General features: G+C 40.4%; 2 protein-coding genes across 3 annotated transcripts; one reads left to right on the top strand and one right to left on the bottom strand.

Annotated features, from left to right (window-relative positions):
• Positions 1-3,312: 3,312 nt before the first annotated feature.
• Positions 3,313-10,495, bottom strand: LOC139917071 (phosphatidylinositol 4-phosphate 5-kinase-like protein 1). 2 transcript variants are annotated; one of them, XM_078285348.1, is made up of 10 exons: positions 10,377-10,495; positions 9,474-9,669; positions 9,326-9,376; positions 8,610-8,764; positions 7,701-7,825; positions 6,022-6,056; positions 5,876-5,931; positions 5,664-5,776; positions 5,367-5,529; positions 3,313-3,876 (listed from the first exon to the last, which is right to left on the bottom strand). In XM_078285348.1, exons 2-10 carry the CDS (start codon positions 9,654-9,656, stop codon positions 3,444-3,446), a joined length of 1,314 nt encoding a protein of 437 aa, XP_078141474.1. In that variant the 5' UTR covers positions 9,657-9,669; positions 10,377-10,495; the 3' UTR covers positions 3,313-3,443. The 2 variants fall into 2 exon arrangements, with proteins under 2 accessions (XP_078141474.1, XP_071762202.2); XM_071906101.2 differs by lacking the exon at positions 9,326-9,376.
• An 8,992-nt stretch (positions 10,496-19,487) lies between these two features.
• On the top strand, positions 19,488-21,135 carry LOC139917073 (C-X-C motif chemokine 11-1-like). Its single transcript, XM_071906103.2, has 4 exons — positions 19,488-19,630; positions 20,308-20,431; positions 20,540-20,620; positions 20,762-21,135. Exons 1-4 carry the CDS (start codon positions 19,576-19,578, stop codon positions 20,847-20,849), a joined length of 348 nt encoding a protein of 115 aa, XP_071762204.2. The 5' UTR covers positions 19,488-19,575; the 3' UTR covers positions 20,850-21,135.
• The last annotated feature ends 5,679 nt before the right edge of the window (positions 21,136-26,814 follow it).

Here is a 26,814-nt window from a genome sequence, read left to right as displayed (position 1 = left end):
TCGAGTACGTTGGGCAGTTTCCGCTGAGGGGCTCGGCTCGCACAGAGGGTTCATTTTCAGAGAAGCACGTGATCGATGACAAACAGAAAGGCCTAGCTTCCTGTAGAACCGCCAGAACCACGTGATCGGTTTGTTTTGAGTTTGGGGCTTGGCAGTTGTATTACAGAAGCACTTATACTGTCCAACTGAACCCCACACAAATGTTGTCCCTCTTTAGATCAATCTTCCTGTTGTCCTGCATTTTAGTCATCATAGTCACTCAAACATAAATAGGTGTGTTATTTACCCATTTCCAAACTTGTTGAATAATACATTATTATATATATTCTTGTATAATATATTTTAGCAGGAAATAATTAACAAACGTAGCCTAATGATAATTGTAACTACAGGTTATGAGTATATTACGTGTATTCCATAACAGTATATTCTATAATATTACGATTTGGCTGCTCTGAATTAGTGATGGTGAACTGAGGCTTTCTGAAGCACTGAGGCTGGAATCTTTTCATTTAAACACTGACAGACACTGGGGTGGACTAAGGATTTACACTGAAAACAAAATGTATTAACCTGTACAACCTATAACACAAAATGTGACCCAAATTTGACAAGATTTGAAAAGCAAGAGTCAGCAAAACGGCATGTCAACACTTCTGTCCAGTGGTTATAACTTCTAGAGCCAGTGAATCCTGGTTGACTTTATGCCCGTGCCTGTCTTCAGTCTCTCCAATAGATGGTGCCAGCTGTCCTTGCTATGCGCTCATGAGTCATCTTTCCAAAAGGATCCACTGAATCTGTAATTTTGACTGTATACCAGCCATGACCTATTTACTTGACCTATTTTTAATTGTCCTATAGTAGTAGTAGATAAATGAGAAGTGAAAATGTCTATAATGCCCACAAAGTAGCGGCGGTCCGGCCCGTCTATGACATGAACCGCATTCTTGAAATTAGGCAGCAGCCTACGGTGATGGGTGTGGAACTCCTGCAGTTCGGATTCGGTGGTGGTTTCTTTTGCGATTTGTATCGCAAATAGATTCATTACTCGAGGCCTCTTGCTACGGTGATTTTCTGTTCCTGATGTTAGAATCACTTCCTCAGCGGGAAAGTCATTTAAACCTTTTTCATATCAAGGACCCCTAATTTAGTCCACATTAGAGCCACTGACCCCCATTTGATAAGATTTTGTCTCTCGAACCCAAATCTGAGGATATTTTTATTGTTAGATATGATTTTATCCAGAATTCCATGACTATCTGTATTGTAGGTAGAGAGATAACAGATAAACTATGATCAAAACAGTCATTCTTCTACATGCTCTAATTGTGTTAACTTCTTGTAAATGAAATAATGGTGAACTTTAACAATTCATCAATTTGCTGGGGACCCCCTGGAACCCCCTGAAGGACCCCTGGTGGTCCCCCAGACCCCATGTTGAGAACCACTGGGCTAAACTATACAAGTGGTGCCGGTGAGTATTTTGGGCATGATGATATATCACTGCAAATTCAATAAATGGCAATTTATATTAGCAATAGTCATCTACATTAACATACTAGATGCATTATTTTGGTAAACAGTCATCAAACAGTAAAATCTATCAACCACGGCATCTTTGAGGGGCATCTGGAAACCTCATGCTCAAAGCCGCCCCAACTTGAAGGTAATGTGTAATAAGGATGAATAGAAAAGGGTGAGGTTGGATTGAAGGAGGGGCCCCATACTTACCATAGCCTGGGGCCCCCACATCACTAAATCTGCCTCTGATCGTTATTACACATTAACTTCAAGTTGGGCTGAGTGAAGTATGCATGCAGGCTGGTGTTCCATGACAAGATTTACACTGAAAACACAGAATGAATTAATGTGTCCAGCCTATACCACAAAATGTGACCCAAATTTGACAAGATTTGAAAAGCAAGATTAGACATTACATTATTAAATATATTCTTGTATAATATATTTTAGCAGGAAATAATTAACAAACGTAGCCTAATGATAATTGTAACTACAGGTTATGAGTATATTACGTGTATTCCATAACAGTATATTCTATAATATTACGATTTGGCTGCTCTGAATTAGTGATGGTGAACTGAGGCTTTCTGAAGCACTGAGGCTGGAATCTTTTCATTTAAACACTGACAGACACTGGGGTGGACTAAGGATTTACACTGAAAACAAAATGTATTAACCTGTACAACCTATAACACAAAATGTGACCCAAATTTGATAAGATTTGAAAAGCAAGAGTCAGCTAAATGGCATGTCAACACTTCTGTCCAGTGGTTATAACTTCTAGAGCCAGTGAATCCTGGTTGACTTTATGCCTGTGCCTGTCGTCAGTCTCTCCAATAGATGGTGCCAGCTGTCCTTGCTATGCGCTCATGAGTCATCTTTCCAAAAGGATCCACTGAATCTGTAATTTTGACTGTATACCAGCCATGACCTATTTACTTGACCTATTTTTCATTGTCCTATAGTAGTAATAGATACATGTTTTATTTTCCCCTCTTTTATTTGTTTGTGTAAGTGTGCTTAATTTTCTTTTCATTTTGTATTTGTAACAACAGGTGATTTAGTGTGTGGTAGCTCAAAGAAATGTATCCTGCTAGAAGTCCAGTGGAATAGTGGAATAGTCCACTATAGCCTGAGCAGGGGGTGGTCATGACTCAGCATGGAAATAACTTTTACAATAAGATGGGTATTTTTCAGAACTTCATTTGAAATTTATGAAATAATATGTCTCTATTTAGCTGATATTTTGGTCCTTGAGGGCCCTCTGGCTGCCAGGACCTAAGGAAGACTCATCTACCTACACTGGATGACACAGACATTATGGTCAAATTCAATCCTTTAGAAGGCAGCAGTGTGGAAATTAGCATTATATCTTTCAGGGTAGAGGTCTAGTTTAAGAAAATCTGAATTCTGTAATCTTGGTCTTGTGGTTTCTGGATCTGATAATATTTTGAAAAAGTGATCAGCCTGATCCTGAATTGCAAAAAAGGGATTAGAAAATCTGCTTTAAAATATCCACTTTATCTACAGTTGCTTTGAAATAGCAGCCAACTTTTCACACTCATTATTACATCTTGTTCATTTTGTTGAATGGCTAAAATGTTATTTTCTGTTTCACCGACGTTGGCCAGTCACAACCAATTTGTGTACATTTGTCATGTCAAGAAGAAAGGATCATAGGAACTGGGCTTTGTCTTCACTCGCAGGATAGTGTGTAAAAAGTTGCCTTTATTTTGCGAGTAGTATAGTCTTTGAATTCCTGACCTTTCTACAAGTAACTCATGCCAAAAGTAAATATCTCAAATTTATGTAATTAACAGAATTCCATATGCAACCATGAAAAGAAACATGTAGCATACAGACATACAGACAGGCTAGACACTTATAACTACTATGTAAATGGTTTGGGTTTCTGCATTTTGTCACTGAGTGTGCTTGTCTACCCACTGGCAGAACCTGTGTGAGTAGTCGGGGGGGCTGACAGTGGAGAAGGCCCTGCCGGGGAAGCGAAGCCTTTTCCACAGATTCTCCAGTCTTTTCCGTAGACCGTAGACCGTGAAAATGTCTATAATGCCCACAAAGTAGCGGCGGTCCGGCCCGTCTATGACATGAACCGCATTCTTGAAATTAGGCAGCAGCCTACGGTGATGGGTGTGGAATTCCTGCAGTTCGGATTCGGCGGTGGTTTCTTTTGCGTGGGAAGTTATCTCCTGGAGGGGAATCCTATCACCAGTGACCTCTGGTGGATCTGACCCGCAGTCTGTAGTGTCTGGTACCACCTGGCTTGGGTTTTCCTCCAGTAATGGAACGGACGGGGGGTCTGGCTCTGTGGGACTGTCATCTAGGTCCATGGACCTATAGGAAAGACAAAAGAGAATCCGAAGAACAGAATCAGGAGACATAAGAGTGAGGATACATTTGGGATGGCGGCAATGTTCCTATGTTCCTAAAAAGGTGCAATAAGTACGATTTTAAAGGATAATTTTAGCAATTTTGGACCTATATATAATTTGTCTCTTACATACCTGTAGTACTTGGACCCACAGACAATATTGGCTCCAGAGTCAGCTGTCAGTTAAAATGGCGAGCTCTGTTGCCTCTTGCTGCTAACAGTGACTCCAAATATGCTTTGTCAAAAAATCCAAAATATCCCAAAAAGCTATTTGTAGCCTCCACAGGGGAGTTAAGAGTAAACATGACACAACTCCGCCATTACGCACACTTTTACCAATCGGGAAATCACGTAACTATTTTTCTCTGCTTCAGCACTGACTGCTGTGGGGTGAAAGTGAGTTACTTAGCTTAACAAATCCTGTTTGGACTCATTGTTAGCAGCAAGAGGCATCGGAGCTCGATGTTTCAACCGACAGCTGACTCTGGAGTCAATATTCTCTGCGGGTCCAAGCACTACAGGTATGTAAGAGACAAATTATATATAGGTCCAAACTCGCTGAACTTATCCTTTAATTGTCCCATAACACAAAATGACTATAATATATCCAGCAAATTTGAATACATAAAGTAACATAAAGTAAAGGACATAAAGTACCTATCGTTTCTCAATGCAACACACATACAATGAGCTGAAAACAGCCCCTCACTTGTAGCTGAAAAAGCTCCAGTCAATAATGTCAATATGAACACAAGGAGATAAACTGTGTTCAACCCAGGACTGCCGAAGACTGGGACGTGTTGAAAGTAAGCTCAGACATTTCTCTGTTTTGCCATTTGAAGCGGAGAGAGACATGCAGTAGGAATATGGGCTCTGATTGGTTGATGACAGAAAATCATGATGGTGGACAACTTTGCTCCCTAAAAAGTTGGACCTACATCAAACCCAACACATAAAAGCACACCACACTGTCAGCCAAGGATTTGGAGCGCATCATTCACTGGAGCGCATACTGTTTGTGTATTCTGTTTGTATTTATCTGTGTATTTATATTTGTATGTATCTATTCTCTGTGCGCATGCTTATATGCATGCGTATTTATTCTTATCGTTTCTTCTTTGTCTCTATGAAGCACTTTGTAACGGCACGTTTAAAAAAGTGCTCTATAAATAAAGTTTTACTTACTTCTACTTCTTATATTTACTCCAAACGATAAATGTAAATGTAAAATGCATCACTTCCTGTGCAGCAGAGGATTTTTCCCGGGAAAGAGGGACACCCTCACAGGTATGGCAGCAAATGCTGCTCTAAATAGGCCCTGCACACTTTCACCATGAAGGCCCTTTAGAAGCAGTATGAGAAGAAGAATCTCTCTGACAGACAACTAGATGAACAACAAACATATAATACAACAACTGGCTTTATACCCCCACCATGTTTACATGAAACCTACATGGTGGTGCGAACAATGAGGTTTGCAAAAGAATGTTTCCCATCCAGCTCATCTTGGTGCAGAGGTTGGTTGGCCAGCAGGAGACTGTAGTCGAGCACATTGAGCCCGCGGAGGAAGGCAGCGTCAATTTTCACCTGGTCTACAAACCAGGACTTCTGTTGATCTAAGAACACAAGCATTTCAGTTTCTTTCATTTTCAATTCCACTTGACTTTGCTTTCTTTTGCAGCTGAAACAGATACCAGGAAAAAACCTCAACAGCATCAAGAGAGGAAATAAACAATGTGTTTACTCTTACCCAGTGCAATGTGCTGTCCTTCAAAGTTATTATCCTTCAGCACTTTTATAATTTGGCTCCCCTCTGTGGCAGGGTTAGTCCATCGACCCACCTCACAGCCTTTAATGTCATATCTAGGTGAAGAAAAATGTCCAGTACTGTCATACACCCATAATCTACAATGAAAGTCTATACTAAGACTACAACCACACTGGAAAATACACTGTAAATACCTAATATTGATCCTCTCATCGGGGTAAAACACACTCTGCATCACAATGAAGAACTTCTGGAAAACAGAGAGAGGGCGTGGCATGGAAAGTACTGTATGAATGTACTGGATATAATATATAATTTGTTAATATGTTGATCAAAATACCTTTATTTGATTTGGGATAACAATCCTGTGGACACCTGGAATGTGGAAAGGAAGATGTGCATCTTACTACATTGTGACGGACAAACTGTGACCCAAGAGCAGACACAGACACACACGGAGGCAGATGTAGAGTTTTACTGGAAGGTGGATGAGGCGATACAGCAAAGCAAGGCAAGCAGGCAAGACGACTTGGCAGGTCAAAACTAGGAACTGCACAGCAGGCAGGAAAGCTAAGCAACAGGTAGAAAATGTAGGCAAACAGGCTGGTAACAAGAGCAGAGAAACGGTCTGAACTAGCCTGGTTCCAGACTCCTGAATCTCGTCCCACCCACTCTTCAGATTTTGTCGAGCAATAGGCCCTTTTGACAAACATGTCAGCAATGTTAAAAAGCCAACTTTCTGTTGCTCATAACTCTGTCTGTGATCACTTACTTTGTGTTTCAACATAGTGTATAACACAATACAGGTGTTGTCACTAACATATCTTTCTGTTTCTGTTGTCAGACGACTGCGCAAGTAACTGTGATCGAGGGTCACAAAATGCTAACTGGCTAACCAAGGCTAATGCTAATTTCTGTACTGTTAGCATTTTGTGAGCCTCGATCAAATCACTTTTTTTTTTATAGTTGCACAGTCGTCTGACAGCAGAAGCAGAAAGATATGTCAGTGACAACACCTGCATTGTGTTATACATTATGTTGAAACACAAAATAAGTGACACAGACAGAGTTATGGGCGACAGAAAGTTGGCTTTTTAACATTGCTGACAATGGTGAGAACCGAGCTATACCCTGCGGAAGTACGGCAGCCATGATTGTGAAAAGGGCCTATTATCTGAATAATGGAGTGGTAACGAAATGGCCATTCAGTCTGAATATCAGGCTATGTCTGAATGCGAAGACAACATGAACAAACTGGCAAGGTAGAGCGAGGAAGAGCTAGCTTAAGCAGGCAGAGGCTGATGAGATGATTAGACACAGCTGCGTATAACGTGCTCAGCAGCGGGGAACCAGCAACAGGCGGGAAACGGCAGGACCTGAAACGAGACACACCCACAACACACAGAAGACTAGGACGGAGGGGAAGAGGAGACAGAGGGAGGAGAGAAGGAGAAGGGGACTGGGATAGATAAGAATGGCGTGACGTTTCAAATTGGCCACGTGTTGCCCTGCTCTATTTCTGTGAGCAAAACAAAAAATCTACATTTTCTGTGGTTGCTTTTTCTGTGTTCTGATAATTTATGTAAAATGTATATGGTGTAAATAATTTGTCGTTACCTTTTCACAGTTATCAAAGAAATGCATTATCATTAAAATGTTTATTTTCTGGAAGTCACAAAATGCTAACAAGCTAGCAAATTTCTGTGCAAACTTCCGTTCAAGAGGAGTCGTGTTCGCATTTTGAGACTTCACGAAAAAAAACAGTTTAATGAACTTGCTGTTGTTTGACAGCCATGAAAAGGCAACGTCAAATTATTTACACTATATACATTTCACATAAATTATTAGAACACAGAAAAAACAACCACAGAAAATGTCGATTTACTGTTTTGCTCATAGAAACTGAATAGGGTTTCACACGTGTACCGCACTTTGCAGGCGTGGCCTTTATGCCACGTCATGCCATTCTTATCTATGGAGAGAGAGGCGATGCAGATTCAACTGGAGCTGCTGTCTTACCTAGGAACCTCACCATCAGCGAATGGGGGTATTTCTCCAAGTGGTCCACATACGCCTGCAGATTGGACAGGAGGAACTTGACCTCTCGCTTACTCTGGGTCTTCAGGAAGAACCTCTTGTCATTCCTACAACCAGGAACACAGAATTGAGACAATTTGTGTGTGTATTCTTATACTTCTATCCTTGTTATCCTTGAGTTTTAGACCATCAGTTTTGGAGCAGCCATTGTCAGAGTCTAGTGTAATGAAACACCACTCACTCCCCTAGCTGCTGGCTTCTTCACCACTTCTAGTATGACAGCATTGGCCATGCCAGTGCAAGGCGCCACATGTTGAGGCAGATTGGCATCTTACTGTGTCAAGGCTCTCTTCATTCTCTGCCCCCACAGCACACACAGACACCGATACCAGCTCTCAATATTGCATGACTCTAAACCAGTCGCCAAATTTACGCTTCCAACTCCATGTCGTTAATATTGACTTTGACTTTATTCATTCATGCTTCCAGTAAAGTATACTGAAAGAGAGCAGAATTTTACATAAAAACACTGAATCCATCAAAGAGCACATTTGGACACGTAGATAAGACAAAGTACAAAAACATAAAAGATTAAAAGGAATTAAAGGATCAGCAGAATAACATTTAAAAAAGATATATGTACATATAATATTCCTAAAAGTAAGTGTAGCACAGACTATATTGTAACATGACAATGTAGCCTCTGGGGAACTGTACAATAGGTGAAAAAGATTTTCCCCGATGGATTTTCCCCATGTTAAAACTAAGTTAAATATTGCTTTAAGAACAGAGTTAGGAATAGGTTTAGTTTAGGGTTAGGGTCTGGTTTAGGGAAGGTCCTCCCAAGCATAGTAAGTGTGTGTGTGTGTATGAGTGTCTCATTATGCTCACGTGACAAAGAAGTCTGCCTTGCTCTTGGAGTTGCTGACAAACTGGAGGTAGTAGCCGTCCGAGCAGAGCGAGTTCTGATATTCCTCCTCTGAGATGTCCAGTGAACGCCTCAGACTGGCGAACACCGGCCCCGCAAATGTCTGCATCTCAAAGCCCTGGAAGGCAGGGATCAAACAGTAGTCTCATATAATTCTTAGTGTTTGTTTTAACCTGCTTGAAGCACCAAATGGGTGGGGTTTGACACAATCAGCATGAAACTCCATCCTACCCATCTGTTTCTCCAAGGAGGTTCAAACTAACACAGATGAAAACATTTGATCCAGGAACCAAGACATAGCATTAAAAACTTACACTGCCCATCAAAAGTTTGGATACACCTGATTGAATGCTCTATGTTTTTCATTCTCTTAAAGCCATCTGATCTGATCTAAAGGCTTATGCTTGAATGCTTGAAATTAGTTTCTTAGTCAAATATAAATAGTGAAGTTGATTCTATGTATGAATTTCTTTCCAAAGCCTTTGCCTTTCCATCAAGGCAAAGGGCGGCTACTTTAAAGAATCTAAAATAGAAGATGTTTTTGATTTGTTTAACACTGTCTTTACTATTATTCAAACGTGGAAAATAGTAAAAATAAAGAAAAATGTGGTGTCCCCAAACTTTTGACTTTTTATAAAATAATAGAAAATGTTGCTGTCAGAGGGAAACGGCCACTCGCCTCATGGATTTGAATCTCCTCCGCTTTGAAATGTTCAGCCGTGAGTGTATCCTTGAAGTCAAAAAGCATGTGTGAGTGAATTCATGTCTACAGAGGATATATTGCATGTTTTATGACTGAACCGTGGCCTCGTTAGCAGCGTCCTCACCGGCTGGTCCTCGCCGGTCTGGACTGCAGCACGTATGCCGTCTTTCATCACCACTGTCAGGTGGTAGAACTCGTGCTGGGGGTTGATCTCGAACACCCCCAGCATCCTCCACCGCTGCCTCAGGTGCCACCAGCGCCTGCGCCTGGTGGCCCCGGAGGCTCCGGCTGCCTTTCTCTGTGGCATCTGTAACACCGGGCTGCACACAAGGAGTCAAAAAATACTTTCATCTTTAAATTTGACCCTTTTCATGCCTAAAAAACTGACAAGTATTCAGTGTTTCCACCAGAATTTTGTTCTTGTCAGCCTCTGAAACGACATTTAGACCATCATGGGACACTAAAACTCATTGAAACCCAGGATATTATTAATGGTATTAATACCTACTCAATTATACAATAAATATGTAATCAAACTGCATCATGTCCATCATATTAGAGGTGGATGACACTGACTGCCTAATATATTTTATTAAAAGGCCAATATCAGCCCAATGTATCGGACTAACCTTAGTGACTACATCTGAAAGACTTGACATATATTCCATTCCATTCCATACATATTACATACATTACATATGTGTTCATAATATCTGGATATAGGCAACCAATTCTTACATATGTGTGGCATTTCCATCCATAAATTAGATATGAGCTTGCAGCAAAACATGAATCAAATCCAATGTTTTCTGAGTTTAAAACAGCAGCAGTAGAAGTTGATATAAGGTAAACACCCACTCACACACACATTGAATGCCCCTGTTCATACAGAATAGGTGTAATCGCTAAAACATAATCGGCCCCATCTGAGTGAATAGAGCTAAACAGAGCGGCCGAAAGCTTAGAGAGACGATCAGTTTTGTTATTAAGTGACTGTCAAAGATCAAGTCTCAAATTAAGATCTTACCTGGGTTCCTTGGACTATATTCTAAAACACTATTTGGATCATATGTCAAAGTTAAAGCAAAATAAGAGCCCCGTCTTTTCCGTCTCCTCCAGGCAACACTAGTGCCGCATTCCAGACAGGTTAGGCAAGCTCTGCTGGGTGTGTCACAAAAGAGAAAAGGTGTGCAGTACAGGCTTTTCCTTTATGTACTACAAAGAGGAAACTCTGATGAGAGCAAACACAACTGATATCATATGAGAACAAATTAGCAAACTGATAGGTAAATAAGAACTTTTTACTGTGAAACAGGATCATAATAAAAAGTATTTGTTATTGTCTGAATGCAAAATTGTATTCACACCATAACAAATACTATAGCAAAGGCTATATGGTAATTTATTCTAATTCTAGTGAATTGTGGTGGTTGTAGCTTGTTGGCAAAAAGTTAGTAGCCTATTCAACTCAAAATTCATCATTTTCATTGTTCGAACTGCTCTATGGATGTTTTGTGAATGTCAATTTAATTTTGTATAGTTACCCCGTCTTCGCTTTTACACCCACACACAACTTGTAAACTATGCATACAATTCTATATTAAAGCTGCTACCAGTAGAATTTGAAACTTGGTGACTTTGGCGGCCCCTTAAGTCCGGTGCAAGCATTTTACACCTTCTTACTGCTATGACTACACTAGTTTCCTAAATGCTACCACTGTGAGTTGGTCATTGTTTAAAGAGTAACTAAACCCCAAATCCAAATTTGTGGTGAAGCCTGATATCTAATGGTGAAAAGCAGAACAACAGGTGGTGACATCACCTGGCACCAAAGACCAGCCAATAGCAGAGAGTCAGTTCAGTACCCTACTTTTCACCATTAGGTGTCAGGCTGTTTGGGGTTTAGTTACTCTTTAAAATAATTTTAAAAAAACCCTACAACTCCAAATTCAGCAGTAAGTGAGCGCCAATCAGCCTTTAAAATACACTCAAGCTGACCCATGGGAGAAAAAATACGTATCATTTATTTGTATCGATATAACTAATTTCCCCACACAAATATAAATGTATTTATTCATTAAATATCTATGTTTGATGCTGAATTATTGTATTTGAGATGCTGCCACACAACAGACACCATAAATGCCTGCGTGATGTTACAATTGGAAAGACACTGATCTGAACACAGTGAGCCTTAGGAATGCCTGGAATGGCAATCACCTTTATTCTAATTACTTTTCTACCATCACCATGCTGTCAGCTGCTGTTTAATGAACCCGCTTCAACAGACAACTCCAACTCGCCTACATACTGGTGTACACCGTCAATATGAGGTCTCAAACCGTTCTCCTCACGTTATCAGTTTGTTTTAGCATGTTTTCCTTGTCTCTTTCCACTCACCCGAAGGCCGCGAAGAAGACGGGCTGCTTCAAAGTCAACGACTGCAAATGCATCATGAAGGACGGGACCGGGGTGATAGACCTGAAAGTGATGGGAGATCCGGAAGGTTTCCTGGGGCGTTTGAAGCCCGTGCCGTCCGAGAACGCACCGGCCAGTGCAGAGATCCTCCTGTCCTTCAGCCCCTGCCAGCCCTTCTCAGAGCCGGAGGACCTCGCAGGAACCGACTGTACTGATGTTGCTGCCTGCCTCGTTGTCAGGTAAGACTTTATTCAAGACTAGCCTATTCAGTTCTTAGATTCACGAAATGTGGCAATGCAAATTCGTCCAAGACTTTGATAGATAGGCTTTTCAACCCTTATTTACTGAGGCAAGATGGGTCTTGTATCTGCATCTGTATTCACTTGACAATTTACCCTCTTGCCATTCCACATTTTGCACATCTGAATAGGTTTCACAGACTCAACAGATACATCAGCCGCTACATCAGCTATGGAAGGCATGAGGGGAATGAATTCCACTACAACGACACCACGAAGACGCTGTCCGTGTTGTACTTTGGTAAGGTGCAACAGTACGACTATGATTCATTTCACCTGTAGTTGGATCACCTGATAAGCCCATCTTCTTCTCCAGCCCCAGTTCATGATGACCGACCGCTGACGATAGCGCATTACCACTGCAGTCCAAATCAGTCCACGTCTTTCATCCAAGCCCAGAACCTCAGCACGGACGAGCCCCTGCAAATCTGGGTGGAGAGCCCCTGTGCTTGTCCAAATGCCTGCGCCATAGGAGACTTGGGTCTAGGCACCATCTTTCTTATCATCCTCTCCATCAGTGCCGCTGCCTACTTCATTCTTGGTAAATCTTTGCATCAGGTCAGACGCTGCCGAGGTAGAAAGTTGTCACTGATCAATCCACAAGGAAAAAAATGTCAAATGCGCTTCAACTTTGACTGGGTACAAACCAATCACTGTCAAACAATCCCCCAAAGGGTTAGTCACCTCAATTCATCATTTGCTGGTTTCCTTTAATTCGTTATATGTTGTGACCATTTTTCTTTTCATAGAAGCCGCGCTGATGGTTTTTGGCCTGATTTTGGTTCAGTCCAGCACATGCTCTGAGGCAGGCAATTGAAATCCAGCTGAAACAGCATGGCTCCTAAGAAAAGAAAAATCAACATTGATTGTTGATGCCTTTCTCAGTGTTGAAAAGGGAACATTGGATTAACAGTGATTTTTAGTTAGCTTTGTAAACATAGACAAAGAGTCTTTGCTATTCGGGTTGTAATTTGAGACTTTTGAAAGGCAACATTTAAATTAGGCTTGATTTTCTTTGACATCTCACCCCTGTGTAGGTCCAGTAAGTATGGAATTTTAAGTCATAAAGCTGTAAACTTAGGTGCTTGTAAACATAGTTGTATATGCGTGACACCTACATGTTCAACAAAGAGTGAGAATGTCACATCTTGGCATCTTGGGTATCATGTAAAATTCAACTTTCCCATTTGTATTTAACACTTTGGGTTGTTCATGCGCACTCTGCCCAAAATTACAATATTTCTGACAGCATTTGAAGGCAGCATCATCTTGCTCCTACTGTGTTGCAGACTGGCAGTGTAGAGCAAGTGTGGAAAATCTGGGAGATAATGAGATAAATATTGGACCCACAGTGCAATCGTTTGGGTTCAGAACACATGGTTTATGGACCTGCCTTCTCCGTCCTGTTTGCAGGCTCCTGTGCGCTGAGGCCGTTCCGGAGTGGCAGCAGTGGCGTGCAGATCTCTCCGGAGCAGAGCGTCTGGTGTATGATCTGTTACCTCTGCACTGAGGAGGAGGGGGGAAGGCCGGGAAGAAGGCGCAACAGAGACGACACACTGTGAAGCAAAAGCAGCACACCGTACCTTTGAAAAAATGACTCTGGAAGACAGCGAGGTATCTCAAGATGGTGCTTTTTTTATTTTTACAGTGCCATGGAGGGTCAAGAATCTGCAGGTTTTCATTCCAGCCAAAGAGTACAAACTGCAAAAACTGACAAACTTGTGCAGTTATTTTATCTTGTATCCAGACTTATCAAGCTTATTTTAGGTTTTTTTTTTATAGTGAAATCATTTTGCTGCACTGGCAGATAATTTCACCACTTTCAACAAATTTGACTTTTTTTTCCAGGAGAATGTAACTTGTTTCAGGACATTTACTTGGTAAAAGTGAAATTGTCTTGGAGAAAGTTTCTTGTTTCAAGATTTTCTTCATTGTTTTGTGATGATTTCTTGGAAGAAGTCATATTGGCCTGTATCAAGTGAAACTTATTTAATGCACCATGTGATTTCACTGATGAACACACCGTCAGGCAGAGAGGGAGTGAAAGCACCTGGGCCCTTATTTATCAACATTGCGTATGTAGAGATACGTGCGTAAACCACATGTATGAACATTTCTAAGCAAAGAGTGGGATTTATCAGTTCGTACTCTTGTGCTTGACTGTGCATAAATTGAAGTGCAGCCCTGACCATGCTTACAGCACCAAGACCACCCAGAAAGACGGGAACAGACAATAAACAGGCCTTTTCATAATGAATACAAAACTAAAAGTGCACATTATACCATTCAAACATTTTGGACAGTGTCCAATTATAGGCCTATTATCTACCATTTAAGCATACTGACTTAAAATGACAAATTAATAATCATTTTTAGACAGATATGGACAGATATGGTAATTTTGTATTAAAATGAAACATGTTCACACATGACATCTGAGTAAGACTTAGAAGATATTGTGCAATTTCGTTTCCAGTGTGGCATTTTAGCCCAAATGAAGCAAAGAGGTTGAATGCCTCTGTTATTTTAAATATATACATTCCCATAATTTCTTCAGTTTTGCTGCTCTCTTTGATAGAATATGTGCTTTGCATGGAGCTGAAGTAACTTAACAGCACAGTGAAGTGGGCCAAACGTCACTGCCAGCGTTGCCTTGCATCACGGCATGACTCAAGTTGTGTCACCTACCTTCTGGCCACAGTATAAACTGGGCACCCAGCCAAGGAGGTGAATTTCCCATCTCTGGCTTTTACTCTGAAGCCCATTTTACTTTCACTTCCCATTTCCCTGAAATGCTCGCTGCCATAGCAAACGGATGTGCTGAAGAAGTGGAAGAAGAAGAAGGAGAAGAAGGAGAAGAAGAAGTAAAGAAGACGCATGCTGAGTCTGCATGTGAGATATACTATATATTTAAATCAGATCAGGCCAAATCTGATAAATAAAATATAGTGCACTTCTCCAGAGGCCTTTACTGTAACTTGAGTGTTGAACCACTACCACAGAAGAAAAGCTGCTGTCTGCAAATAAAGATATGAGTATAAGTTTTTATTGACTAGTCTTGATTTTTGTACTTTTGTTCATGTGCGTCATGCTTATAAGCCAGATAATAAAGTCAGGCACACAAGGTCAGGGTTTCCTGTGAAAGGACAGACATGTGAAACTGAAACTAAAACAGTCTTGCTGTCTTTGAGGAAAAAAGGGATACATGAAACTGTTGTGTAATATTACCATACCATATTAACAATACCATAGCAGGTGCTTGCAGTTGTATTCATGCACCTATAATAAAGGTGCATGAATGTGACTGACAATTTGATGACAGTGGTTCAGGGAAAAAGTGACAACTAACATACAAACAGTACATGGTTAGGGTTAGGGGTTAGTATACTATACATATCCCTTTATATATAGATAGCATTCTATCACTACCATAAAACATATTTTGCATCAATATCTGTCATTAACATATGCTGTGTTGAAAAGTATCTATGGGTTGTCCCTAATTAAATACACAGAAAATTAAGCATATATATATATATATTTATACAGTATGAGTTCTTAGATATAATTCCTGAGGAGAGACAACCAATTTTTTTTGGGTAAAAGCAACATTGGAGTAGGCAATATTAAAGAGCGTATGTGTGCTTTCTTGGTTTACAAGACATTTCCCTATGAATCAGTTGGGCTTGCTTCCCTTTTCCACAAGATAGCCTGACTTCACTGGAAGCTGTACTCAGCTGACCTCATGATTTCCTACAGCCAAATCATTTTTAACTTTTGTTTTAAGTGAACTGGTCATTTCTTGTTCAGATTTACCTCACTCAAACTCAAGTTAAAGCTGCACTAGGCCTGATTTTTATGTAAAAATCCAGCTGTGTTGGGGCTGCAACAGAGAAGAGCGTCCCGTCCTCTCTAATGCCGCTTCTCCACCGCATGGTACTGGCTCAACTTGCCTCGACTCGACTCGACTCTACTCGCTTTTGGTAGTACCACTTGGTTTTCCACTGCAGATAGTACCCCCTCAATGTGCCCCCCCCCCCCCCCCCCCCCACCAAGTGGTACTACCAAAAGCGAGTCGAGTCGAGGCAAGTTGAGCCGGTACCATGTGGTGGAGAAGCGGCATAACTGAGACGCAGATTCAGGTATGGTCACTTCTCCACCCACACTCCGTTAAGAGAAAGCTGGACTCACAAATATTAGATCTCTTCCTCTCTTGTCCCTTTGGTTTCCTTTGGTATAAAGCATCACAGCCGGGGCCAGGTCACCTTCCAGGATTTCTGGGCATTAAACAGTTACTTCTCGCTGCCACTTAGGGGCGTCAACTTGCAAAATTACCTAGTGCAGCTTTAATGACCAAAACAGGATGTTAAACAACAGAGAGAAAGTTGTAAAAAGTGTGTGGAAATCACATTCAGGTCTGCCCACGTGTCCATCAAAGGTCCTTGGGTAACACACTTTACCTCCACCAGCTAACTCTTTGAAAGTCATTAGAAAAGGTGTGTATTACTGAAACCAGCAGATACCCTAATACAGTGATTCTCAACCTTTTTCATATCAAGGACCCCTAATTTAGTACAATTAGAGCCACGGACCCCCATTTGATGAGATTTTGTCTCTTGAACCCAAATCTGAGAATATTTTCATTGTTAGATACGATTTTGTCCAGAATTCCATGACTATCTGTATTGTAGATAGAGAGATAACAGTGAAACTATGATCAGAACAGTCATTCTTCTACATTCTCTAATTGTGTTAACCCCTTGTACCCTGACTTTAGCTGACGTTACCCTTAAATTTTCCCTTAAGTAGCTTCAAAGTTAAAAAAAACCAAAACATTTTCCTAACTGTACAACAACATCACATCCATATTCTGTATCTGCTGTTCCAACACTTTCTTGAAGCTCTAGCTGCTTATATTGAATGAAATATTCAAATACAAGACGCCATGTTTTTATGGCTGCACCATTACATCAAATGGAAAAAATCTAGATGTTTGTGCATCATTATATAGCCTACACATTTCCCTGTATGTAGCATGACATATTTGGTGTCTTTGGAAAACTTATCTTGACTAGAATTTTAAATAAAGTTCTATGGGTTTGAACAAAGCTTGGCCGTGCAACCTGCGTTTGTAATGATGGACCCAGTGGCGGGGGCGGTAGGGAGGAACAGGTTTAACTTCTTCTAAATGAAATAATGCTGAAGTTTAACAATTCATCAATTTGCTGGGGACCCCCTGGAACCCCCTCATGGACCCCTGGTGGTCCCCGGACCCCACGTTGAGAGCCACTGCCCTAATATATATATGTATATTAGGCAACCTTGTGCCACGGAGGGCCGAGAGTCTGCAGGTTTTCATTCCAGCCAAACCACAGCAGCTGATTAACACATCCTCAACCAGACAGGATTAAGTAAAAAGTGAAATCACCCTCCTCCCTCCCCTGCCCAACTGTGTAGCACATGTGCCTAATCTGGGGAATTTCCCATTAAAGGCCTGAAGAAGAGAAACAGACTAGAGAAAGAGAAAGGGAAACAGGAACAACTGGCTGAATGAAATAAACACTTACTCAGCACTCATGAGAATTTAGTTCATGGATTGAAGAGATCGAGCAGAGCTGAATTTTACTGCAATTTGAATTCTAGTGCATGCCTTTAGGTTTAAAGCTTTTTCTTTTAGTTTTACTTTTACTTATATTTCTGCTGCCAAATGGTGACATTTTACCCTGTTTTTGACCAGGGATACACAGAATATATTTTACATGTTATGATCTCTCCATGAAATCTTCTCCACAATCAGCCCTTAACTTGTCTTATTTCATTTCTTACTTTCTTACTCACTTACTGTAAATTGACGTGTAAATGGCAATCAGGTGAAACCCTTGTAACTCCAATTTTGGTGTTGTTCATGTGATAGCTACAAACGAAAGATCACATGGTTTCTCTATGGATTGAGAGAATTCTCAGACTTCTTGAGCTTATGAAACCTTTTCTAAAAAAAACAGCTGGACAAACTGAAAAATGCCTGATGGTCAAGCTGATAACAAGGCTGTTCTTCTTAGTTTCTGAGAAGCTGACATTTTGTAGAAGCAAGGTTTTCACCCGACAGCAACGGCATTAAACAAACGTGTGTTTACATGTCAGTAAACACGTGAAGAATGATGCACCTTGAGAATTGCAAAGCCGGCCACACTTGAATATAATGGTTCTTACTTCAGGTGAAATAGAGCAAGTTTTCAGGCATCTCCATCAGTGCAAAAGATCCATTAAAGAGACACACCCACATAGAGAATACAAAGACATGGGCCACAACAGCAGTAGACAATCACAAGGAAAGGAAGACCTGATAATCAAATGACAATGCATGGATGAGCAACCTTTTTACATCAGTCTACACATATGCACATATTTGGGGACACCTTGCCTTTTCTAATTTTTCAAAGTACTATTGATTTATCATCAAAAATAGTTGCATGTATGACTTTTTTTTTCTCAAACTAAACCTAGTTAGTCTTTAATGGGGTTAAGTTATTGCAAACCGACAAAGGCTAGGTGTCCCCAAACTTTTGACGGGCAGCATATATCATAAACATCTATATCAAAAATATATTATATTATACATTAAAAATTATATTTCATTTTTAAAATGTATGAATCTACAGACCATATAATAAAAAATACTAACAACTTTTAATTAGCACTCAACATCGTGTATACTAGCATGGACCTATTATCACTCAACATACTGTATGCTAAAGTGTTAGCATGGAGCTACTATCACTCAACATACTGTATGCTAAAGTGTTAGCATGGAGCTACTATCACTCAACATACTGTATGCTAAAGTGTTAGCATGGAGCTACTATCACTCAACATTGTGTATGCTAAAGTGTTAGCATGGACCACTGGAGCCAATGATCTACCAGGGACATATGGATGGTTTTGGTGTATGTTCTTATCATTTAATAGCTAAATTGACCAATGCATCATGTCTGTCAGAGCTAGACAGTCGTATGCTTTCAGTGTGTCATTGAAGAAAAGGTATATTCATGTAGATTTTGTTTGCCTGCCTTTTCTATTTAGAACCGTACTTAATCGTACCCTTGTGTCCTGGACATTACAACTATCTATTGTAGGAGATTAATTCATCCCATCAAAGCTCCCTCTCCTCCATGAGTATTACAAAGATGCAGAGGCACGCTCACTTTCTGCAGCCTTGAATTACTCTCTAATAACAGCTTCCCTAAACTGAAGCTTCTGCCTAAGCCGGTTCAATTCCGGGAAATCCAGTAAAGGCTTTTGGTGAAAGGGGAAGGAGGGAAGAGGGGAGTGTCAGGAGAGAAACGAGAGAGCGAAAGTATTTCAACATTTGGACAGCCGCCAGCATGGCTGCGTGGGTGTCTCTGAGCGTATATAAAGAGGACAAAGTCTGCTCCAGTCACAACAATCACCTCAGCAGTCAAGACTGAAGACATCCTGAGTCTGAGGCAGCATCCTTCTACAGCCGGCACAATGAAATCAGCTTTCATCGCCTCTCTCGCCTGCCTGCTTGTCCTCCATGTAGAAGGTAATGTGTCTTTTACTGAATTCAGTAAATCTAGGAAACAGCACTGCAAAGCTTTGATTTACTGTGTCTAAGTTTATGTGAATGTATGGGGGGATTTCTGTGCCAATAATCGCAAATATACAGTACTGTGCAAAAGTCTTAGGCACCCTAGATTTTTTATATACATTTTGTCTTAGATGTTTATTTATTTGTTTTCTGCATTAGTGTGTCAGTAGACTGCTCTTTATAGTAAACTTTTTGGATTTAGAAACTTTTCATTATTTTTGAAGGCATCTTCACTTTATGGATTTTTTTTTTACACGTGCCTTAGACTTTTGCACAGTACTGTATGTAATAAAATGAATCGAAATATAAATAGAAAAAGATAAATACTACAATTCATGACACTCAGAACACAAGTAACAAATCATTTATTTGTGGATGGAGAGATACATTTGTGTTTCTGGTTTTTGCATTCAACAATCTTAATACATATCTGTGAACTGTAGTATTTATTTATCTTTTTCCATTTATATTTTTATGTATTTTATAACATATTTGTGATTATTGACACAGAAATCCCTCCATATTCTCTACTATCTGCAGTTACTTTGCACTTGTCCTTTGCGGTGCTGTTTGCATCCCACTTTAATGTACCATACCAGACCTTAACAATGCTGTATCCCTACTCTCCACAGGGCAACGACCCCCTAGATCTCAATGCAAATGTTTAGCCGGTGTGATCAACGTCATCAACCCAAGACTCATAAAGGATTTTCGGCCACACAACCCAAGTACCTTCTGTCCAGAAACGGAGCTTATGTAAGTAAATTAGCCCAAACTCATAAACCGTATTTGTTGCGATGCCATTCTTTTCATGTGCTGCTCTCCATCTTCTGTCTCTAACATTGTTCTTGCATTCCTCTCCAGTGTCACAACAGTGAATGGCAAGAAATGTCTAAATCCAGAGTCAGCACTTGGCAAGATACTCATGCAGGAATGGAGAAACAGGTAAGATAGACTGGATTGCGCTATTAAAGACACACAAATCAATACTCGTGCTCAAGGTCTCTAAGACAAAATAGTATTGCAAGTGTTTTATTATGTCTCCATTGCTTTTTAATAATAATGCAATGACACATCTTGTTTCAGGTTTGAGAAGAACGAGGTGAGCGCCACAACTTCCGGTCAAATGAAAACTGTGACCTCAACAACCGCCCACACATCATCTCAGCTGTAGCTCTGTGGAAGAAGACTGACCTGAGCATTGCACTAGAAATGGGATTACGGCACTGAAAGACTTCTTAATAATAGCAGTTGTATGTCATTACCATGAAGCCATAAGTCATGAAGCAAAATATGTGGATCATACTGTCCAAAATGTTTTTGATGGCCAGTTATTTGTGTTCTCTTCACTGAATGTAGATGTAAATACTTAGTAGATAAATGTGTATATTTATATATTTAGTGCATTTTTTGCATGTCTACTTTTCTATTTGTCGAAAAATAAACCATACTTTATTGTACATTTTTTTGTCCTGTATTTCTGTTTCTATTTATCTACTGCACCAACCACACATGCAAATTGCATCTAGTCCAGTGACTAGATGCAAGAGGGGTTCACTCACCACTGGAAGAAAAATCTCCTCAAACTTAGATATCGGAACACAAAAAGACAGTGTTTTTTATACATCCGGCCAACGAAATGCCATGTGTTCAGGTGAAATAGAGCAAGTTTTCAGGCATCTCCATCAGTGCAAAAGATCCATTAAAGAGACACACCCACATAGAGAATACAAAGACATGGGCCACAACAGCAGTAGACAATCACAAGGAAAGGAAGACCTGATAATCAAATGACAATGCATGGATGAGCAACCTTTTTACATCGGTCTACACATATGCACATATTTGGGGACACCTTGCCTTTTCTAATTTTTCAAAGTACTATTGATTTATCATCAAAAATAGTTGCATGTATGACTTTTTTTTTCTCAAACTAAACCTAGTTAGTCTTTAATGGGGTTAAGTTATTGCAAACCGACAAAGGCTAGGTGTCCCCAAACTTTTGACGGGCAGCATATATCATAAACATCTATATCAAAAATATATTATACATTAAAAATTATATTTCATTTTTAAAATGTATGAATCTACAGACCATATAATAAAAAATACTAACAACTTTTAATTAGCACTCAACATCGTGTATACTAGCATGGACCTATTATCACTCAACATACTGTATGCTAAAGTGTTAGCATGGAGCTACTATCACTCAACATACTGTATGCTAAAGTGTTAGCATGGAGCTACTATCACTCAACATTGTGTATGCTAAAGTGTTAGCATGGACCACTGGAGCCAATGATCTACCAGGGACATATGGATGGTTTTGGTGTATGTTCTTATCATTTAATAGCTAAATTGACCAATGGGACAATCTACCAAAAACTTGGTGTATTCCTTTAATGGAGTGTGATGGTCAAAGAGCCTTGGCAGGACTCGTAATAGCCTACTGTGTGAGCTCTGATCCCAAACTACTAAACCTCTGATTCTTGGGTGAAGTGGAAACTTGTCAATGGGACAATTGTACCAAGCACAATCACTGTTTCTTTCATGCTTTTCTCAGAGTACAGAAATAAGGGGGAGTAAATGTTGAGGTCAAAGGTTTTTGTTTAAAGGGCTGTTGTGAATTTTCAAATATTCTGCTGTGAAAAAGTCAAGTTCTTGGCACGTTGATATTCTCACTGGATGACCTTATGATCAGCCACCACCGCTAGGTTACCAGTGAAAAGGAAATACCACTTTATTTATAAACTGTTTAATTTCATAGTCTTGATTCACGTGAACACTTTCCCAAAGCCACAAACAAGAACTGAGACTTGAACCTCAAGCTAGCATCCTGTAGGTTTACAAAATCAGTGTTCATTGACTATGGAGCAGCTCCCGATTATAAGTCTTGTTCACATCAGGCATGTTTGGAGTGCTTTATTTGAACTCTGGAATGTTTACTCCTTTAGTAGTTCACCAACATGTTAAATGTCAGTTTTCAGGTTATCTTCGTGGCCTCATTCAAATTAATGGGAAGTAAAAATCTGAACACTGCAAACTCGTCCAGCTGCATCTGATCTTGGTGACTAGTTTATATTCTGGTTTTCATGGCGGTCAAGTGCCAAATAACCCCCATGTTAAAACTAAGTGGAATATTGCTTTAAGCTGATGATACATTTGATTTGTATAATTGGAGGCGTCATCACACCCTGATTTGTCACAATATTGACCAGAATGTCCTGGCCCATTGAAATAACACACAGTATATGACTCCTTACATTCAGCGGCATTGCCTTTAGTTCACCATTACAAATAAGAGTCACATAAGAATAGAGTTGGTTACAGTGATAACCAAGAATTCACTGTTATCACAGTCTGTCTCATCGACTGCATGTAACTATGGTGTGTTAAGACATTTAGCATTCATGCTTTCATTGCTTCAGTAGTGTTGTTTGCACTGTATGATGAACTTACATTCATCCACTTTCCCTCTGACCACTAATACACACATCCTCCACATTTTCATTTCATATTGGTTTTAATTCAGACTCGGATATTAACAATACATCATCTTGTTGGCAAAAAGGATAGCCAGAAAACAGAACAGTATTAGGATATTGTTACATCCCGAAATCATTACAGCTGAAAGATTTCAAAGAACCACTGCATCATGACATCATGTCCAAAATGAGGCATTAAGAACTGTTTATAAAAAACACAAAGGGTTAATACTGTCAGATTCTCTTATCCAGTAAATAAAACAAGAGGTTCCACACAAAAAAAGCCTTAATACGGCAAAAATGTCACGCTCTCTCACGTAAACTATACCAAGCATAAGAGACAAGGTAAATTAATATTTATTCATCGTGGCTCCGTGATCTCTAGATCATTTTGTTCTTCCTGTGTGGTCCCGACAACTAGCAGTGAATTTCAGAAATAAACTAAAACTTCAAACCATCTTATCAACAGGTTTTCCTATCCATCTATCCAATAATATTCAGTGCAACTTACGTCATTGTTCATTTCCAGTCATGTTCCAGCAAGTAACACAGTGTTGCATACCTTTAACAGTCATACTAAATAGAATTAGGGTTCAACCGATATCACTTCTTGAAGGCCAATACTTTTTTTTTCTATTTATAATTTTTCTTTTTCTTTGCATTTTCATAAACAATAAAGACACAGCACATGAAACAAACCACAACAGCGACAACGTCACGACTACAGGATCCACAACAATAACAACACCAACAACAACAACAATAACAATGACAACAACAATGACCTAGAGGAGGGGGGAAGGGGGGCACAGTGCTCTTATTCAATTGGGGTGCACACATGTCCCATGTCAGCACCCGTGCGGATGATTCTAGATAGATAGATAGATAGATAGGTAAACAGACGGACAGATGGCTAGACTGGATAGATGCTGTAGGCAGGAAGAACTTAGGTTGGTAGAAACATGTAGAATGGGCTGGCATACTGTGAGCACTGAGCGCTGATTATACGGGGAAGAAGCATCTGTGTACTTGTAGGTCTAGGAAGGATCTTATAGTATCCCAGAGCTCGCTTGCATCTAGGTCCCTGAGGATGGAGGTGGCCTTTTCCATGCTTAAAAGATGGAGGAAATCCTCCAGCCACCTGTCTCTAGAGAAGCAGGAGGGTTTCCTCACCTTCCAGTTCATTAAGATCAAACGTTTTGTCGCAAGGCACGCAAGGGCAATCACTCTTTGTTGCTTGTCGCTTTGAATGTTCTCAATGTGGGCCCCCAGCAGGCATGTCCTGGGCGAAAACCGGAGATCTACATTGAGGATCCCTGACAGCATATGTGCCACCTCCCTCCACAGACAATCCACGGCAGGGCAGTGCCATAACATATGGAGGTCATTGTCCGTGGGAGAGGAACAGTCTCAAACCTCTATAGGCTCCTGTGCCTTTCCTCTCTCAACTGCAATACCCCGACCCAACTGCAATGGCAGCGAGATCTGGAAATTAACTTGACATCATCTGAATGGGATAGTTTGTGGAGGGACTCAATTACCATGAGCAAATGTGTCAGATATAGAGTAATACAGATGAAGATAATGCATAGGGCATATTTCACCCCTGCCAAACTCAAAAAGATGGACCAGAACCTATCAGACCAATGCTGGCACGGCTGTGGAGAAGAGGGAACTCTCATCCATATGTTGAAGGCCAATACTGATATTTTAGGATTGAAATAGCCAATATTTTGTGTCAATATCTGTAAATTTGACCATTTTCATTCCAAAGAAATTACAAGTATCCAGTGTTTCCCCCACAATTTTATATTTATCAGGGTGGAAAAGCCTCTTAAACAGCATTTAGAGCATTATTGAACATTAAAACTCTCCATTGAAACAGGATAATACAGTGGGTCCCCATGTAAATAATAATCTGTGTGGAATCTGATGAAAATGTGAATATCATAATTGATACACAGAGGCATTTCATTGAGTTATGACTGAAAAATGCACTGTAGAAGTAACTTAAGAGAAGAGAAATAAGCGAAATCACGTCCATTAATGATGTCAATGCGAATCGTATCCCACAGCAAAAATGGCATAGAGTTAGTAAGACTTTTTTGGCACATGATGAGTTCCAATACAAAACACAGTGCAATCCAAAAAGCAGGCGCTGTCTGTGTCTTCATCACTCGCATCAAATTTAACACTGACGATGCATAGAGAATATATGGGAAAGAAGCAGAAATACTGATACAGAGGAAGAGACACTTTAAGGTAACACAGACTGTCTTAACAGTGTTTAGGACAGGAGGAGACAAGCTTTCCTTTTATGGCACTGAAGAATCATTCACCGAGGGTTTCACTGCAAAATGCTATACATCCATTTCTGAGGGGAACAAACTCTCCTGGTTAAGTTTATTGTCAGAAGCAAAGGTATGTGATATGAAAGATATGACAACCTCAGCAATAGTTCAAATTATGTTCTACCTTCAAAGTAGATAAGTGGGAGCCAATTTCTTTAAATGGCGGACACTTCATTTTGAAATGAAACTCTTGATTGTTGATAAACATGTAGAAGGATGGTATCCCTCTCTCAGACATACTGTAACTAATGGAATACATTGAGTGCTAACACTCAAAAGACTGAAAGAATTCTTCAGTCATTTGAGTGCTTGGTTCCAAGAAAACAAAAAAAACCACAGACCCTTTGAAAAAGTCAATATCAAATGAGTCAATCAGTACTTAATAACTTAATAATAGAACACCATGATTTCTTTGAAAAGTCATACAAAAGCAATAGAGCTGGATTTGATAGAATTCAGAGCCACCTAGTGTCCGTATTGACTATATACAATAGCCAATACATAATTATATCTCGGTGGCTTCACACTATTCCACTATTTTGAAACTGCCAGTGCCTCTTCTACATTAAAGTCAATGGGGAGCAGGTGAATGGAAAGGAGCTCTACCTGGTGTCTTTTTGGGCAGAGCAGAGATCGTTCTAAAGTTGAGAACAGTTCATGACGTTAACTTTTTGTGAGCCGACCAATCACAATGAAGAGGAAAAGTTGGAAGTAGCTGTTACTCTGATCATGAAGAGTCGGTATGGAGAGTTTCTGCCAAGTGTGCATCATGTAACCCGCTTTTTGAAATCATCAGCTTAAAATGCGGTTGAGGCAGCACTACTCCAAAAGAGTGGAATAGTATGAACACACCCTAACTGGTAGCTGCTGTGTTAAACCAAGGCTAAGTATCATATTAGCTTTGTCAGTCTGTAAGATGTCTGGATTAGCACCAGGAAACAAAAAAACAAAGGCCGAGAAATGCTCAGTCAGTAGCTTGGCACAGTGCAGTCTGGGTAGCGCACCTCCTCCCTCACTGCCCCGGTGATTCCTGGGAGTCCTGAGCGGCCTCTGCGGCGGTGTCTGCAGCCAGCAGCTGCTGAGGCGGGCGGAGGAACACAAGCATCACTGTGATATTATCATTAGAACCGGCTCCCTTGGCGTGGGCTACCAACTTTTGAGCGACGCACAGTCCCAAAGCGTCCTCGGACAGTTCCGCCGGAGCGTCCCCGCCTCCCTCGGGGTCGCCGGGCTGCCGGAGCGCCTCGAGGACCAGCTGCGGGACCTCTGAGGGTTTCACGGTGTCAAAGAAGCCGTCGCA

The sequence above is a fragment of the Centroberyx gerrardi genome, chromosome 8, assembly GCF_048128805.1.
Source record: "Centroberyx gerrardi isolate f3 chromosome 8, fCenGer3.hap1.cur.20231027, whole genome shotgun sequence".
Taxonomy (NCBI): Eukaryota; Metazoa; Chordata; class Actinopteri; order Beryciformes; family Berycidae; genus Centroberyx; species Centroberyx gerrardi.
The sequence above is the reverse complement of the archived record's forward strand: the minus strand, read 5'-3'. Positions and strand labels throughout refer to the sequence as shown.

What these genes read in the sequence shown, in the direction of transcription:
- LOC139917071 (XM_078285348.1), bottom strand. Translation starts at nt 9,656, where the DNA reads ATGCCACAGAGAAAGGCAGCCGGAGCCTCCGGGGCCACCAGGCGCAGG. An exon ending in AGACCGGCGAGGACCAGCCG is followed by an intron (nt 9,377 to 9,473) that starts GTGAGGACGCTG and finishes TTTGACTTCAAG; the next exon opens with GATACACTCACGGCTGAACA. An exon ending in AAGGCAGACTTCTTTGTCAC is followed by an intron (nt 7,826 to 8,609) that starts GTGAGCATAATG and finishes TCCTGGTTGTAG; the next exon opens with GAATGACAAGAGGTTCTTCC.
- LOC139917073 (XM_071906103.2), top strand. Translation starts at nt 19,576, where the DNA reads ATGAAATCAGCTTTCATCGCCTCTCTCGCCTGCCTGCTTGTCCTCCAT. An exon ending in GCTTGTCCTCCATGTAGAAG is followed by an intron (nt 19,631 to 20,307) that starts GTAATGTGTCTT and finishes TACTCTCCACAG; the next exon opens with GGCAACGACCCCCTAGATCT. An exon ending in TGTCCAGAAACGGAGCTTAT is followed by an intron (nt 20,432 to 20,539) that starts GTAAGTAAATTA and finishes ATTCCTCTCCAG; the next exon opens with TGTCACAACAGTGAATGGCA.